A 14,687-nucleotide genomic window follows, 5' to 3' on the forward strand; every position below is an offset into this window, starting at 1 on the left:
TACAAATATGTTGACAGAGGCTCTTTATTTTGTTTAAATGGGTCAGACACTACGTTGGATGTGTTTTTGTCTGACTTTTATATACCTTAAATTCTCAATTACTTCTAAGAAGGTGCTTTTGCGTGTTTTTTTAATAAATCTTAAGTCAATTTTATGCACTTATACTATATGTATATTTAATATAACTAAATTAATCTTTTTGATATTCAAAATTCATTTAAAAATTAATCTGATTCTATCTAATCATGAGAATGTTATAGAGTTACGTGGACCGTGACCTTATAAAAGAGTAGGAAAAACACTTCCAGTTAGATTTGGAAAAAGGTAACATTATTTGTAAATAACTAAAGTAAGTTAAGATTACAAAAATGGAGGTCTTAATATAATCAATTTAAAAGTGATAATTTCATTTCTAAAACAAAAAATGACATTTTGTTCACTCTTCCTCAGGCAATATTTAAGTGGTGTGAACTCAATTTTGGTTATAATGTAACTTTATTCAGATTTCCGATAAAACAAGACAGCCTAGCTTTCCATGAACATTTCCAGTTATATTAGAAACTTTTTTTCAGAATTTTATACCATACACAAGGCTATGTGACATAACTTATGCACACTCTTAAATGTAAAGGTTCTAAAATGCCATTTTACTGGGTAATGTGGTTCCTAATCAAACCATTAACTGACGCTTAACTATTTAATTTTGAGTGGAGTTCGTTGCATATGAAATAGGTTCTTTGGGCTTTGAAAAGGTTTCTAAAATGTGGACAAAATAGAAATGTTTATTGTATAGAAAGCTATTTAGGAGGATAGTTTATTTTTTATCATGGTCAGACAAAGGAATATGGTCACTGTTCCATTTCCTCCGATACAATGGGGAGTTTTACTAAATGGAACAGTTTAAATTAAAATATAATTTAACCTGTACTTTAGCCTTAAATGTAAATCCCCCAGGTCTGTTATCATTGATTAAACTCATATTCACTCAAGGACAGATCCCATATTACTATATCTGGTGTCAGAACAACTGGATACACTGTCCAATAAAGATAATTATGAGGACTGTGTTAACCAAATGTATTTTTCCAAGTCACAACTTTGTTTATTTTTAGATCTGGACGTTTTATTTAAACAAAAGCAGAGTTAACCTAAATTTTAAAAAAAAAATCCTTCAAAGAACATAGCTCTCAGCAGAATTTTAGACTTAGATTTAGGGAAAAAAAAAATGAAAGAAACATTTGAAGAACACTTTTTATTTGTGAATATTCAGTTTTTGGTCAAATTTAAAGAACTGGTTGCTATATATAGAATATATATATATGGTGCAGTGAGTCTGTACGCCTGATGAGCCCAGAATTAAGGCGAAACATGTGTCGCGTACTCTTTGCATTATTTGACAGTAAAACCATTTCAACTATTCTATACAATATATACAGTGCATCCGGAAAGTATTCACAGCGCATCACTTTTTCCACATTTTGTTATGTTACAGCCTTATTCCAAAATGGATTAAATTCATTTTTTTCCTCAGAATTCTACACACAACACCCCATAATGACAACGTGAAAAAAGTTTACTTGAGGTTTTTGCAAATTTATTAAAAATACTGAGAAATCACATGTTCATAAGTATTCACAGCCTTTGCTCAATACTTTGTTGATGCACCTTTGGCAGCAATTACAGCCTCAAGTCTTTTTGAATATGATGCCACAAGCTTGGCACACCTATCCTTGGCCAGTTTCACCCATTCCTCTTTGCAGCACCTCTCAAGCTCCATCAGGTTGGATGGGAAGCGTCGGTGCACAGCCATTTTAAGATCTCTCCAGAGATGTTCAATCGGATTCAAGTCTGGGCTCTGGCTGGGCCACTTAAGGACATTCACAGAGTTGTCCTGAAGCCACTCCTTTGATATCTTGGCTGTGTGCTTAGGGTCGTTGTCCTGCTGAAAGATGAACCGTCGCCCCAGTCTGAGGTCAAGAGCGCTCTGGAGCAGGTTTTCATCCAGGATGTCTCTGTACATTGCTGCAGTCATCTTTCCCTTTATCCTGACTAGTCTCCCAGTCACTGCCGCTGAAAAACATCCCCACAGCATGATGCTGCCACCACCATGCTTCACTGTAGGGATGGTATTGGCCTGGTGATGAGCGGTGCCTGGTTTCCTCCAAACGTGACGCCTGGCATTCACACCAAAGACTTCAATCTTTGTCTCATTAGACCAGAGAATTTTCTTTCTCATGGTTTGAGAGTCCTTCAGGTGCCTTTTGGCAAACTCCAGGCGGGCTGCCATGTGCCTTTTACTAAGGAGTGGCTTCCGTCTGGCCACTCTACCATACAGGCCTGATTGGTGGATTGCTGCAGAGATGGTTGTCTTTCTGGAAGGTTCTCCTTTCTCCACAGATGACCTCTGGAGCTCTGACAGAGTGACCATCGGGTTCTGGGTCACCTCCCTGACTAAGGCCCTTCTCCCCCGATCGCTCAGTTTAGATGGCCGGCCAGCTCTAGGAAGACTCCTGGTGGTTTCGAACTTCTTCCACTTACAGATGATGGAGGCCACTGTGCTCATTGGGACCTTCAAAACAGCAGAAATTTTTCTGTAACCTTCCCCAGATTTGTGCCTCGAGACAATTCCTTTGACTTCATGCTTGGTTTGTGCTCTGACATGAACTGTCAGCTGTGGGACCTTATATAGACAGGTGTGTGCCTTTCCAGATCATGTCCAATGAACTGAATTTACCACAGGTGGACTCCAATTAAGCTGCAGAAACATCTCAAGGACGATCAGGGGAAACAGGATGCACCTGAGCTCAATTTTGAGCTTCATGGCAAAGTCTGTGAATACTTATGTACATGTGATTTGTCAGAAAAAAATGAATTTAATCCAGTTTGGAATAAGGCTGTAACATAACAAAATGTGGAAAAAGTGAATACTTTCCGGATGCACTGTATATATATATATATATATATATATATATATATATATATATATATATATATATATATAAAATTCACCTTTATTGTTTTCATAAATCTCTTAAGATATGTATGTATCATATTTCTTTCAAAATAATCGCATAATTATTAACATGGGTCCTTAATGTGTGTCCTTGTTAAGTGTTTACAAATTACATATTTTTTTATCCTTTTTTTCTTCCAATACGTTCATATAAACGCTAGTCGCCTTTAAATGTATTACTTTTGCACAGAAGTACTATTGTATGCCTACATAATTATTCAATCAAACAAAATACCGTCCAGTTTAAATATCCACTTTCGTCGTTACTCTTCACCTTCCAACGTCTTCATTGTATGTGCGCATCCGTATATTGATGACTAGTTTTCTGCACGTGTCTTTCGTTGAGACTACATATCCCAGGTTCCCTTGCTTCACTTTGTAACGTCGAGATAATCTTTACAGCATTGTTTTGATATTTGCTGCATTTGAATTTATTAAAACACTGTGGTATATTGGAAGTCAAAGGTATTTTTATTTGCTCATTTCTGAATCATGATCTGGCACATGACTGAAATAAGCAGGGTATTGTTCCGCTTGCCGTATGTCTTCCACCGAATTGTATGGACTCCGAAGATCGTTCACCTGACATTTCCCAAATATACTTGTCTAAAAGCTGGATTTCCCGTCAATCCAACAGCATCTGAATGCAACCGCATACAATGAATTCTGCAATTTATCTAAACTTTTTGTTTTGACTTCAGAAGCCTGCGACGGAACCGGAAATGGCGTGGAAAGTGATGTTATTGTTTAGTAGTTGTTAGGCGCAATAGTCAGGTTTTTCTCCTGTGTTTCATTTTTTGTTTAATCAAGTCGGGAAATAAACAGAAAACCCAAACTATGATAGTCGTTACTGCTTTTTACGTTTTGTTCTGAACCAATCTCCTGCAATGAATCAAGCGAAAGGCCTCTATCTTGCTACATCTCTTTGGCTAAAATGCGGAAGCAAGTCACCTGATTTATCACGAAAAGCAAAACAGTTTAATGATTAGAGAGAGCGAACCTGAAAAACATCAGACAGATGGTTCTCGGTGTTTGAGACGACGGCTTTTGTGGCGATCGTTAGAGATTGATTGAAGGGTAAGTTGTACATTCTATTTCTTAACACTGTTTTAGTACTAGGATGTTGTACCGTGTTAGCCATTATGAATGTAGAGAAAAGCCAAGCAAAATGACACCTTTTATTGGCTAGTTAGCCAATAAAAGGTGTCATTTTGCTTGGCTTTTCTTAACACTGTTTTGAGGCGCAGATTTACCTGGCAGGTGTGTGTTTTTTTCTACACATGTCAGTGAAGTATATTGAATGTACAAATCATATGCTTTTGTATCATCTTAATATTTACCATTTTTACCTCTTTCTAGGTAGTCTGACAAGCTTGTGTGGTACTTCTTTATCCTGATCAACATAATGCCCTTGAGTGTAGTGTCCTGGAGAATCGGGTTATTCTCGAATAACTCTAACGACAACTTCACCTCATTGTGCCCAAATGGTTCTGTGTGGATATGGGAAGGTTTGAAGGAGTGCGCAGTGGATGGCAGGGATATGGCCAGCGTTTACCTGGGACTGCTGTCCATAGTCTGTTTCATGTTTTCCTCAATTCCGTGAGTATGATGTACATTCGACGTTCAATATATATAAGTATGTATGTGTTTATGTGTGCGTGTATAGTAATATCCGGGTTCAGTTTGAGAAACAGAAGATGGATTCAGCCACTTTATACCAGAAGGTTGATGTGGCCCTAAAACGGACCTGTGATTCCTTCAGCGACACCTCCACCATGCTGCCAAGTCTTCTGTAGCACCACATGCTCCAAGCTGCTTCATGCCCTCTGGCCGCACACACGTATGCCAGCTAGTTCTGCCTCACTAAACTAATCAGGGGTCTAGGCAACCCAACTGCCATACTATCTGCCAGTTCCATGAGCCAACCTAGAACCAGGGTCCATGTCCAAGGTGAGAAGCAGCAGTAAGATGCTGATTAAAGTGCTTTCTTATTGTTATGTCTACATCCTCCCATTCACAGTTCATGGCACTACTTATATAGATGGCTTCTGTGGGTGTCCCCACTCTATCTAGTATGTCCACAGCTTCCCAAAGAACGTATCACACTCTGTTCTGGACACAGGATTGATATGCTTGAGAGTAGCTTATATTCCATCTGCTGAGACATTCCTTGAGTATGAGGTAACCCAATCGTTCCAGTCTGATCTCCACTGTTGTAAGTGTGGTCGAGGAGTCCACCAGTAGTGGTGCTACTAATCCTCTGTTTCTGGGGCATTAGTTGGTTCTGTCCCACTTTATACCAATGAGGCACGGTGTGGTGCTTGCCACAGCTGACTCAATGGATACATGCTCCTTTTAAGCATATTTAGTGGATTTCTATCTGTTAAAGGACCGTTAGCTTTAGTTAGCCACACTAAGTAAGACATACATGCAACCTTTGCACGTTTGTGGTTTTTATAAGCTTCCCTGAAACTAACTGACCCTGAGGCTGCTCATGTCCATTTGCATGATGCAATACTAGGTCATATGTTTGGTGACTCATCCACAACATGCCTGCAACATTACACTTTTTTCTCTCTCTCTCTCTGTCTGCTAACTTGATATTATGTGTTACGTGCATGCTTTTTATAATTTAGTTCTGATAGTTCACTGTTTGAAAGTTTACAGTACTCTGTATACTCTATGCCAGAGTAGCAATTTGATTGTCAATCATGTGGTAAGTGACTCTGCCAATGATATTTTTGTTTCTGTAGGCAATACTACAGGTCTTGGAAAAGTAAAAATATGGATGAGGCTCTGTCGATCTGGTTCTTACTAGGATGGTTGGGAGGAGATTCCTGTAATCTGATTGGTTCATTCCTTGCAGATCAACTTCCCCTTCAGGTAATCCGTGTGGCACTTGTATTCAGTGATCATACATGCGAATTTCGTACTGAATTTTATTTGTGTTTTTGTTTTGATTTCCACAGATATATACTGCAGTGTACTATGTTGTAGCAGACCTTTTAATGCTGGCACTTTATCTTTACTTCTCTAAAATGCGGAGTAAAGCAACACAGAGTGAGTAGTCTTTATTAATTATAAAAGCTTTTTCACACGAAGCCTTTTTTTCAGAAATATTTACAGACAGAAGTAAATGTAGTCCCCCATCATTGTCCATAAGTCTCCTTGTTGCTGCATGGGTTTTACTTTCGCCTCCCCAAAGAGACATACTTCTTAGGTTAATTGGTTGATTCTAGATAGCCGTCTGTGAGTATGAATGAGTGGCCAGTGTAACAGACTGGTGCCCTATCCAGAGCTGTTTCCTTCCTTGTGCCCAAACCCTAAATTGGGTTAAGCAGGCTTGTTTGTGAATGTTACATTAAAGAGTAAATAGACCATCATGCCTTATTTTACAATAATTGCTATTCTGTTATGTCTTTCTTTTCTTTTTTTTTTTTCTTCTCCCCCACTGGGGCATGGCATTGATCTGAATTCCATTCAGAATTATCTGCTGTCAATGTGAATTCTCTTTTGACTATTTATGATATGATTTCGTCACAGGTTTTGCACACTATACTACTGCCATTCAGATGGAGGAAAGTGGAAACTGATGCCAGTAATGGTGAGCGTTGCTCAGTTGTCCACAAAAAATAGATTACAGTTTTGTTTGAACATATGTGAACATTGTAGTTTAATGTTATATTTGCTTAGATATCATTGATTACATGAATCTTTAAGTGCAGTAGAAAGATAAAATTGTTTAATAAGAAATGGTGGGCAGTTAGAGCTTTTGCTTAACATCTCTAGAGTTCTTGGTTCAAATCCTCTGTCTGGACAAAGCTTGTGTGTGTAGACTGTACGTCCTCCCCGTGTCTGAATAGATTTTCTTCCCACGTCCCAAAATCATTCAAGTTACGTTAATTGATATGTCTGAACTGATCAAGTGCAAGTAAATGTGTCTCACAAAGAACTGACACCTCATCCAGGTTTATTTTCTGTCTTGCATTTATAACTGGGGTTTACTGGGTTTAGCTTTCCATGACACTGAACTGAATAAATGGAGTAAACAAGTTATTACAGATACCAGGTGAATGTGGTGCTGTGGTAAATTGTAGGTTGACTAGATTTTCAAAGCCCCAAACTTGAACACTTGCATAGCATGTATGCCCATTTACTTGTGCAAATAGTAATCAATGAATTTATGCTTGAATAAACAGGTTTTATTTAATAATGGAACGATATGAGGGTAATATGGTGGCACAGTGATTAGCTCTGCTGCCCTACAAGTCCAGCCTTTGGATCTTCTCTTGTTTACATTGGTTTTCTGTGCATACCTCCCAAGACATTTGTAGGTTTGACTACTCTTTGCTGATTAGCCCTTGGTGAGTAAGTGGGCTTTGCAGTAGATTGTAATCTGAACTTGATTAAGTAGGTTTGATAATGTTATGTATTATTATAAAACAATGTTCATTGTATATTTTCATTTCAGTACACCCCCAAAATTTGCGGGGTTATGTTCCTAGAGCACCCGCAAATTGTGAAAAACTGCAAATTTTGGATGTGGTAAAAAAAAAAAAAAAAAAAGGCCACATTTTTTTTAAATATGCCCCCAAAACAATTTAATTTAATTTCAAACTCCGCTTAATACATTACCTAAAAAAAAAAAAATGTAAAGGTAAACCTGTGTACTGTATTGCTATGTCTCCCACAGTGCTAGAATGTAAAATACTGATGTTACCGCTATATGTACTGTAATTCATGCAAGCACGTTTTCATAGCCAGAAGCCTTAGAAGGTGCAGAGCGTTTTGACTGCATCTGTTGGCTTTAACCCTTAAACTGCCACATACTTGGGGGTTAATGCATCCCTGGACATCAAATATTTTTTTGCTGCACTTTAAGTAACCGTCACAATTCACAAAGAAAAAGTGAAATTTTAATGGAACACTTTTTTCATGCAAAGAGCATCACAATTGCTGCAACACTGATCATTTTACACACTGCTAATGAACTGTAAAAATTATTTTAAAAAACTACTGGAACAATACGTACAAGGTGCAACTGACGCCATGGATGAAATTCAGTAAATCACTGAGCCAACTGCACTTGAACTGGCAGCACGCAAGCACACAGAGGTAAATGCTGATGCTGGCAGGCTAGTCTAGTGCAGCGGCTCAATCCCAGAGACGGTGATGCTGCAGGGTGTCTGTCACACTTGGGTCACAGAATTGCACAGAAACACAAGAGATTGTAGAGACAGGAACTTTATTCGAACACTTCAAACAAACATGTCTCTTTCAGAAGTAAAATGAGCTCAGTATGCAGTTAGTTTTCAATTAAAGAATAGACAGACATCTTAGGGGAGCACAATGGGAGTGGGACCCCCAACAAGAGCAGAGGATGTCTGGGGGAGGAGGGAGAAACAAATCAATCAGCCAAAACGGACAGGTGCTGTTCAGGCTTTTAAGTATGGCGTAGTGTCGCGTGAGAAGCATATCACACAAAGCATTCTCACGCGACACATGAGAAGCATATCACGTGACAGAGCAGCCACAAGTAAGCCCAGCAAGTAAGGGAGCAAAAAGTAGTCTATCAGCATTTTTTTTTTTTGAGAGGGCTTTTTTTGAGGAGCGTCCATGTCTTCTAGGGGTGCGTTCAGCCCCCCGCTCACAAGGGACTGGCAGTGGTCATGAGCTGGCTGCTCAACAAATGTACGGCACTGACTGATCAGCTCCTGCGTGCTCGCAAATGGCACTGGGAAACGACTATAGCTGGTTGTGGCGGTTTAAGGGTTAAGAGGAACAAAATGGAAAACACAACAACACTCGGCTGGAGATGCGTCACAGGGCAGCAGTCAATCTACAGCAAGGAGAAATGAATAACGCTGTAGCAGTCCGGTGCCACTAAGAATCACACCATCGAGAAGACGGTGATTTATTTATTTTTTTATGGTGGAGATTCCTGGGACGCACCCAGCCTTGGCCCGACCCGCACGCACTCAAAAAACGGGCCAAAAACAAAGCAAACCAGTAATCAAACCGCAAATAAAGAATGTAATGAAACAAATGAAAACAATGATAAAACGCCTGTTACCCTTACAGCGATTACACATTAAATACAACAAAGCACCAACAAAACACACACAGTAAATCATGAAAAACGGCAATGGATGAAATGTAATGATGAAAATAGATAGTCCAGAGATCCACACGTTGAATGGGAATGTAAAGATAGTCTTACTGCTAGTTCCTGAAATGGTGGAAACGATCCAGGACAAAACAAATAAGTACAGGTAACCCAACAGAAAGCAGGCAGAGAGACAGGAATTTGAAACACAAATTACAAAAACTTTTTTTTTGCTTTTGATCACTGGCCCCCCTTTATAAAAGCCGCGCTGACATCCATTGACCCCAACAGCCCCAGCACTTTCAGCAGGAGACCAATCAAAGCCACTGCAGGGACTGCTGGGAGTTGCAGTTTCAAATTCTATTGTCTACTTTTACCATCCCAAGCCACGTTTCCTCTGCAGTTGCTTCCTGTTCTCTCTACAGCACAGTATTGCCATGAAAAAAAACCATAAAAATTGCGGAGAATATTTTGCGGTTTCCGCTAACAATTATTAGATAGGCTCTAAGGAAAAATCTGTGAATGACTGAGGCAGCGAACTCTGAACCGTGACTTCGCGGGGGTCTACTGTATTCAAGATATCATTGTTAAATATTCAAAAACATAATACCGTTTCATATTAACATGCAGCTTAAACCAATTTGTAAAAGTTTTTTTTCTTAGCCTTACAAATGCTCATTCTGCATCTCATGAGTTACACAGCACACACAAGTCCTACAGTCAGAGTCATCCCAGGTCCTTTGTAGCATATCATTGTGAGTCAGTACTTCATTTTCCTAACCACCGAAATTATCTAAAAAAGAATAACTGCAGTTTGTTCATACTAAATATTTTTGTGATACTTACTGAATAATTCACTATTGAAAGTTTTCAGTTATTTTTTTAATCAACTTTTATCAAAATTTTATCAATTCAGTTTATCAAAAAATATTTCATTAAGGTTATTTGTCTACAATATGAAAAATAAAGGGCCCATGTCAAGCAGCACTATGGAATGTATTTAGGTTGGCACTGTGGTTAATGTTTCTATGTTGTAGTTGAGGCACCCGAGTTTAACATTCTCACTATGTACAGTGATCCCTCGCTATATCGCGCTTCGCCTTTCGCAGCTTCACTCTATCGCGGATTTTATATGTAAGCATATTTAAATAATATATCGCGGATTTTTTGCTGGTTCGCGGATTTCTGAGGACAATGGGTCTTTTAATTTCTGGTACATGCTTCCTCAGTTGGTTTGCCCAGTTGATTTCATACAAGGGACGCTATTGGCAGATGGCTGAGAAGCTACCCAACTTACTTTTCTTTCTCTCTCTTGCGCTGACTTTCTCTGATCCTGACGTAGGGCGTGTGAGCAGGGGGGCTGTTCGCACACCTAGACGATACGGACGCTTGTCTAAAAATGCTGAAAGATTATCTTCACGTTGCTACCTTCTGTGTGCAGCTGCTTCGTGAAGCGACCATGCTGCACGGTGCTTCGCATACTTAAAAGCTCAAAGGGCACGTATTGATTTTTCACTGTTTGTTTTTCTCTGTCTCTCTCTCTCTGTCTCCCTGCTCCTGACGGAAGGGGTGTGAGCTGCCGCCTTCAACAGCTTTGTACCGGCGGTGCTTCGCATACTTAAAAGCCAAACAGCCCTATTGATTTGTTTGCTTTCCTCTCTGTTTCTGACATGCTCTGCTCCTGACGCGCACTCCTTTGAAGAGGAAGATATGTTTGCATTCTTTTAATTGTGAGACAGAACTGTCATCTCTGTCTTGTCATGGAGCACAGTTTAAACTGTTGAAAAAGAGACAAATGTTTGTTTGCAGTGTTTGAATAACGTTCCTGTCTCTCTACAACCTCCTGTGTTTCTGCGCAAATCTGTGACCCAAGCATGACAATATAAAAATAACCATATAAACAGATGGTTTCTACTTCGCGGATTTTCTTATTTCACGGGTGGCTCTGGAACGCAACCCCCGCGATGGAGGAGGGATTACTGTATTCCTATATTTTATCTAATCACTTCAGTTTCCTCTTACATCCCAAATGTGTGCAAATTGATTAAATTGACCCAGTTTGGGAGTTTGTCCTGTAGTAGACCAGTATCCCATTCATATATTGTATTCACCTTAATCTCAGCCTAGGATGTGAACCATTCCATCCATCCATTTTCCAACCCGCTGTATCCTAACACAGGGTCACGGGGGTGGATGTGAACCCCCCCAACCCTATATTGAAAAAGGAGCCTTCAGAAAACAAATGGAAGAATGTAATGTTTTAATTGTGCACACAGTTTTGTAGCATTTAACAAACATATCTGCACTTTTAGAAAAGTAGATAATAATGAGAAAAGAAAAACTATATACTGCTATTGTGTATATTTGATTCAAATTAAATTTTAACATGAATTTAATTCAAGACTGCCTTGTATGGCTTGTGGTTTACAATTTTACGGCATGCAGACCAAAGGGGTCAAGGCCAAACTTGGGAAATACGGAGGGTCAGGTGATGAATTCAATAGATTTTTTTTAATTCATGACATTAGAGAGTAATTACAATTTAAACTTGCCACAAACACACTGCCAGACATTTAATTGTGGTGGATGGTTTCATGGTACTTGGTTCTTGGTCAACAGACTCTGAATGTTGTACTACAGTTTGAACACTCTAACCTTAGGTACATAATACTTCTAAGTTTGTAATGTATTCGGTATTTATCTTTACAATATGCATTATCACTGATGCCATTTGGGTCACCAAATTAAACAAAAATATTACTTTGAACATTCTTGGAAAAAATTAAAACGTTTTTCCTTTTTTTAAACTTCTAAATGTGTGATTAAAATCAGAAGGGAGATTTTTTTTATGTCATCGGACTATTAGTACTGCTTTGAACTTAGTTTAATTCAATCTATTTTTATGTTGTGAATTTCCATTTTCAAACTTGAACTGCTTTACAAATATACAAAATAACATAGTTAATACAAAAGTACTTTGTAAAGACCTCTTCCCAAGGACCATGTCCAGGTGTGTTGCTAATTCCTTTGTTTTGTTCTGTTTCAGGTGGCAATTCAATAAATTCAGTTGCTGTGATTTTGCTTATTGGGGGATCAGCCTCATTCTTCCTTTTCCAAGGAAATGACTTTTATCCTGATGTGCCCTCAACATTCAGAGGGCGTACTTTACTGACAGTTTCTGCAGACCACAGTAAGGTGTGTAATGTATGACCCCCGAGTTCAGTGCACTGAATTTAAATGTGACTCCACTCCGCAAAATGCTAAGATGTTTAGCTAATATATATCCTGTTCTTAACAATTCAGGAATTCACTAGAAAACAGATCATCGGCTTCACGATTGGCTCGTTTTCCTCCTTGCTGTATCTTTGTTCCCGCATACCTCAGATCTACACTAATGTGAGTTTCTGTAATTTGTTTTTGTGTATAGTATTGAGCTTTTATCCCAAAAGCAACTTTCCTGTCAGTTCTGTTATGCGTAATTCCTTTTCTTTTATTATTCACAGTTTAAGAGAAAGTCAACTAAAGGTTTGTCCTTCTTCTTAATTGCACTGGTAATCCTGGGGAATGCAACCTATGGAGTAAGTGTTCTTTTGAAAAACCCAGACCATGGGCAGACAGAAAGAGACTACATTGTCCACCATATTCCATGGCTGATTGGCAGTCTTGGGACCCTCAGCCTAGACTTTATAGTATCCTTTAATATAATTTTAGTGGTATGAGTGTGTTCAATGAATGTGTGAAAATTTGTTATAGTTTTAGTGTTTTTATAAACCAAGTTTTTATACTATTGTAGTTTTTGTTCTAATTGGTATTTATAAAAAATAAACATTTTGACAGCATATGTAATGTTCCTCTTTAACAGTTGCCATCCAGATATCAATACAATTCTTGGTGTACCTCAACCAAACTACAGACGATGAGCAGACAACCAGCCTTCTAGACCACAGTTCTAGTACTTGAACAGTCAAGTAGCAATGTTTAGTTTTCACTTATCTGATTTGGGTGCTGTAATGCCATCACATGTAAATTGTTATTGGCTCATGAGATCATGCCATCGATCCCATATGTTTGTGCTTTGTTTGGTGTGTGTGTTGTTGTTGTTTGTTTTTTTTGTTTTTTTTTAAGGGACCAGTTCTTAAAACGTTTTATTCTGATGGAGAAAAAAAGGGACACTTGTTGAAATGTCATTGCAAAAATTGGAACATTTTAAATGCCTGAAATCAGGCAAAAAAAAATCACTTTAGTAGTAGTGTACCAATTTTAAAAATTAGAATTTATGTTTTGCTCACTGACAAAACTAAAAATGATAAGCCAACAAGAGAGTAACAGGAATTAAGCTAGGCTTTTGTCCCCTGATGGGCCTTAAAGGCAGAGCAGGAACTTAGTGATACACACATTTTGTCCAAACAGGAATTGCTAAATATCAGTGCCAGTGTGTTAAGTGGCATCCTTGCACTTTAAATAGGTCAAATATAAATGACCCCAGGCCTGTTAAGAGTTGTGTACTTGTTGCAGCAGGATCTGTCTGACAGGTCTGTGCTCATGTAAAGTGTACAGAACTTAACATTTCATTGTTAGTGAAGCAGACCATAATCATGGCCAGGTGCAGATCCGATTGTAGTGGAGTTTCCACTTCTGGTATTACACATTTTAAAAGAATCTTTTTGGTTATGTCAGTAAGACTTTTTAAAAAAATGTATAGTTATGTTTTATTTGCAACATTTAAACCAGCAAAACTGTATTTTAAGTGTTTTATGACCAATTTCTCATTCTCATGTGATATGAGATAAAACAATAAAAAGAGAATTGTGTAGAACTCCTTTAAGTATCATTTTTTATTTTTGCAGGTATTTCCTTTTACAGTCAGTAGGGTGTTTGTGTTTTTAGAGTACATGAGATCTGGATTCAGCTTGACATAGAGAGTATTCAGTGTGGAGTCTGCATGCTCTCTCCAAGTTCACATCTCTGTACTACAAATCATAAATACCTTTAGGTCACGCCTTCAGGTAGATTAGTACAGCTGTATTATCAGGTAGAGAATATGAGGCTCCATTTGCTATATACTGTACATAGCAATGGGCTGGTGTCCTCCTTTGCACCCACTGCTGCTTTGATTCTTTGTTACCCTGATAACAATGACACAGTTATACAAGGTGATAAATGGATTTGTCTCTGTAATATGGCCAGCAGAATTTTGTTGCAAGAAAAGGTTTGTACAGTAAACCCTTTGCAATTACCCGGCTTTCTGCAGTAATTCTTATAGTAAATGATAGACAAACACAATAATTTTAAACCAGTGATGCACAATCACTTATACCTTTTGTGTATACAAACACATTCCTTAAATGTTCACAATCCAGAGTGGAAAAAGAGTGTGAGCCCTTGTATTTAGTAACTGGTGGACCCTCCTTTAGCAGCAGTAACCTGCCTGAAACGATTTCCTGTAGCTGCTGAACAGATCTGCAATAGTAGTGAGGAATTCTAGACCTTTACTCTACAAAACAGTTTTAGTTCATTGATATTTCTGGGATTGCTTACATGAAGAACCCACTTCAGGTCTACCACAGA

General features: G+C 38.4%; 1 protein-coding gene across 1 annotated transcript; it reads left to right on the top strand.

Annotated features, from left to right (window-relative positions):
• Window positions 1-3,640: 3,640 nt before the first annotated feature.
• Window positions 3,641-13,935, top strand: slc66a1 (solute carrier family 66 member 1). Its single transcript, XM_028807332.2, has 8 exons — window positions 3,641-4,090; window positions 4,373-4,612; window positions 5,767-5,896; window positions 5,983-6,073; window positions 12,166-12,314; window positions 12,423-12,515; window positions 12,623-12,808; window positions 12,993-13,935. The coding sequence occupies exons 2-8, from the start codon at window positions 4,419-4,421 to the stop codon at window positions 13,077-13,079; spliced, it is 930 nt and encodes a 309-aa protein (XP_028663165.2). The 5' UTR covers window positions 3,641-4,090; window positions 4,373-4,418; the 3' UTR covers window positions 13,080-13,935.
• Window positions 13,936-14,687: the final 752 nt, after the last annotated feature.

Source organism: Erpetoichthys calabaricus, chromosome 8, assembly GCF_900747795.2.
Source record: "Erpetoichthys calabaricus chromosome 8, fErpCal1.3, whole genome shotgun sequence".
In the NCBI taxonomy this organism is placed as follows: Eukaryota; Metazoa; Chordata; class Cladistia; order Polypteriformes; family Polypteridae; genus Erpetoichthys; species Erpetoichthys calabaricus.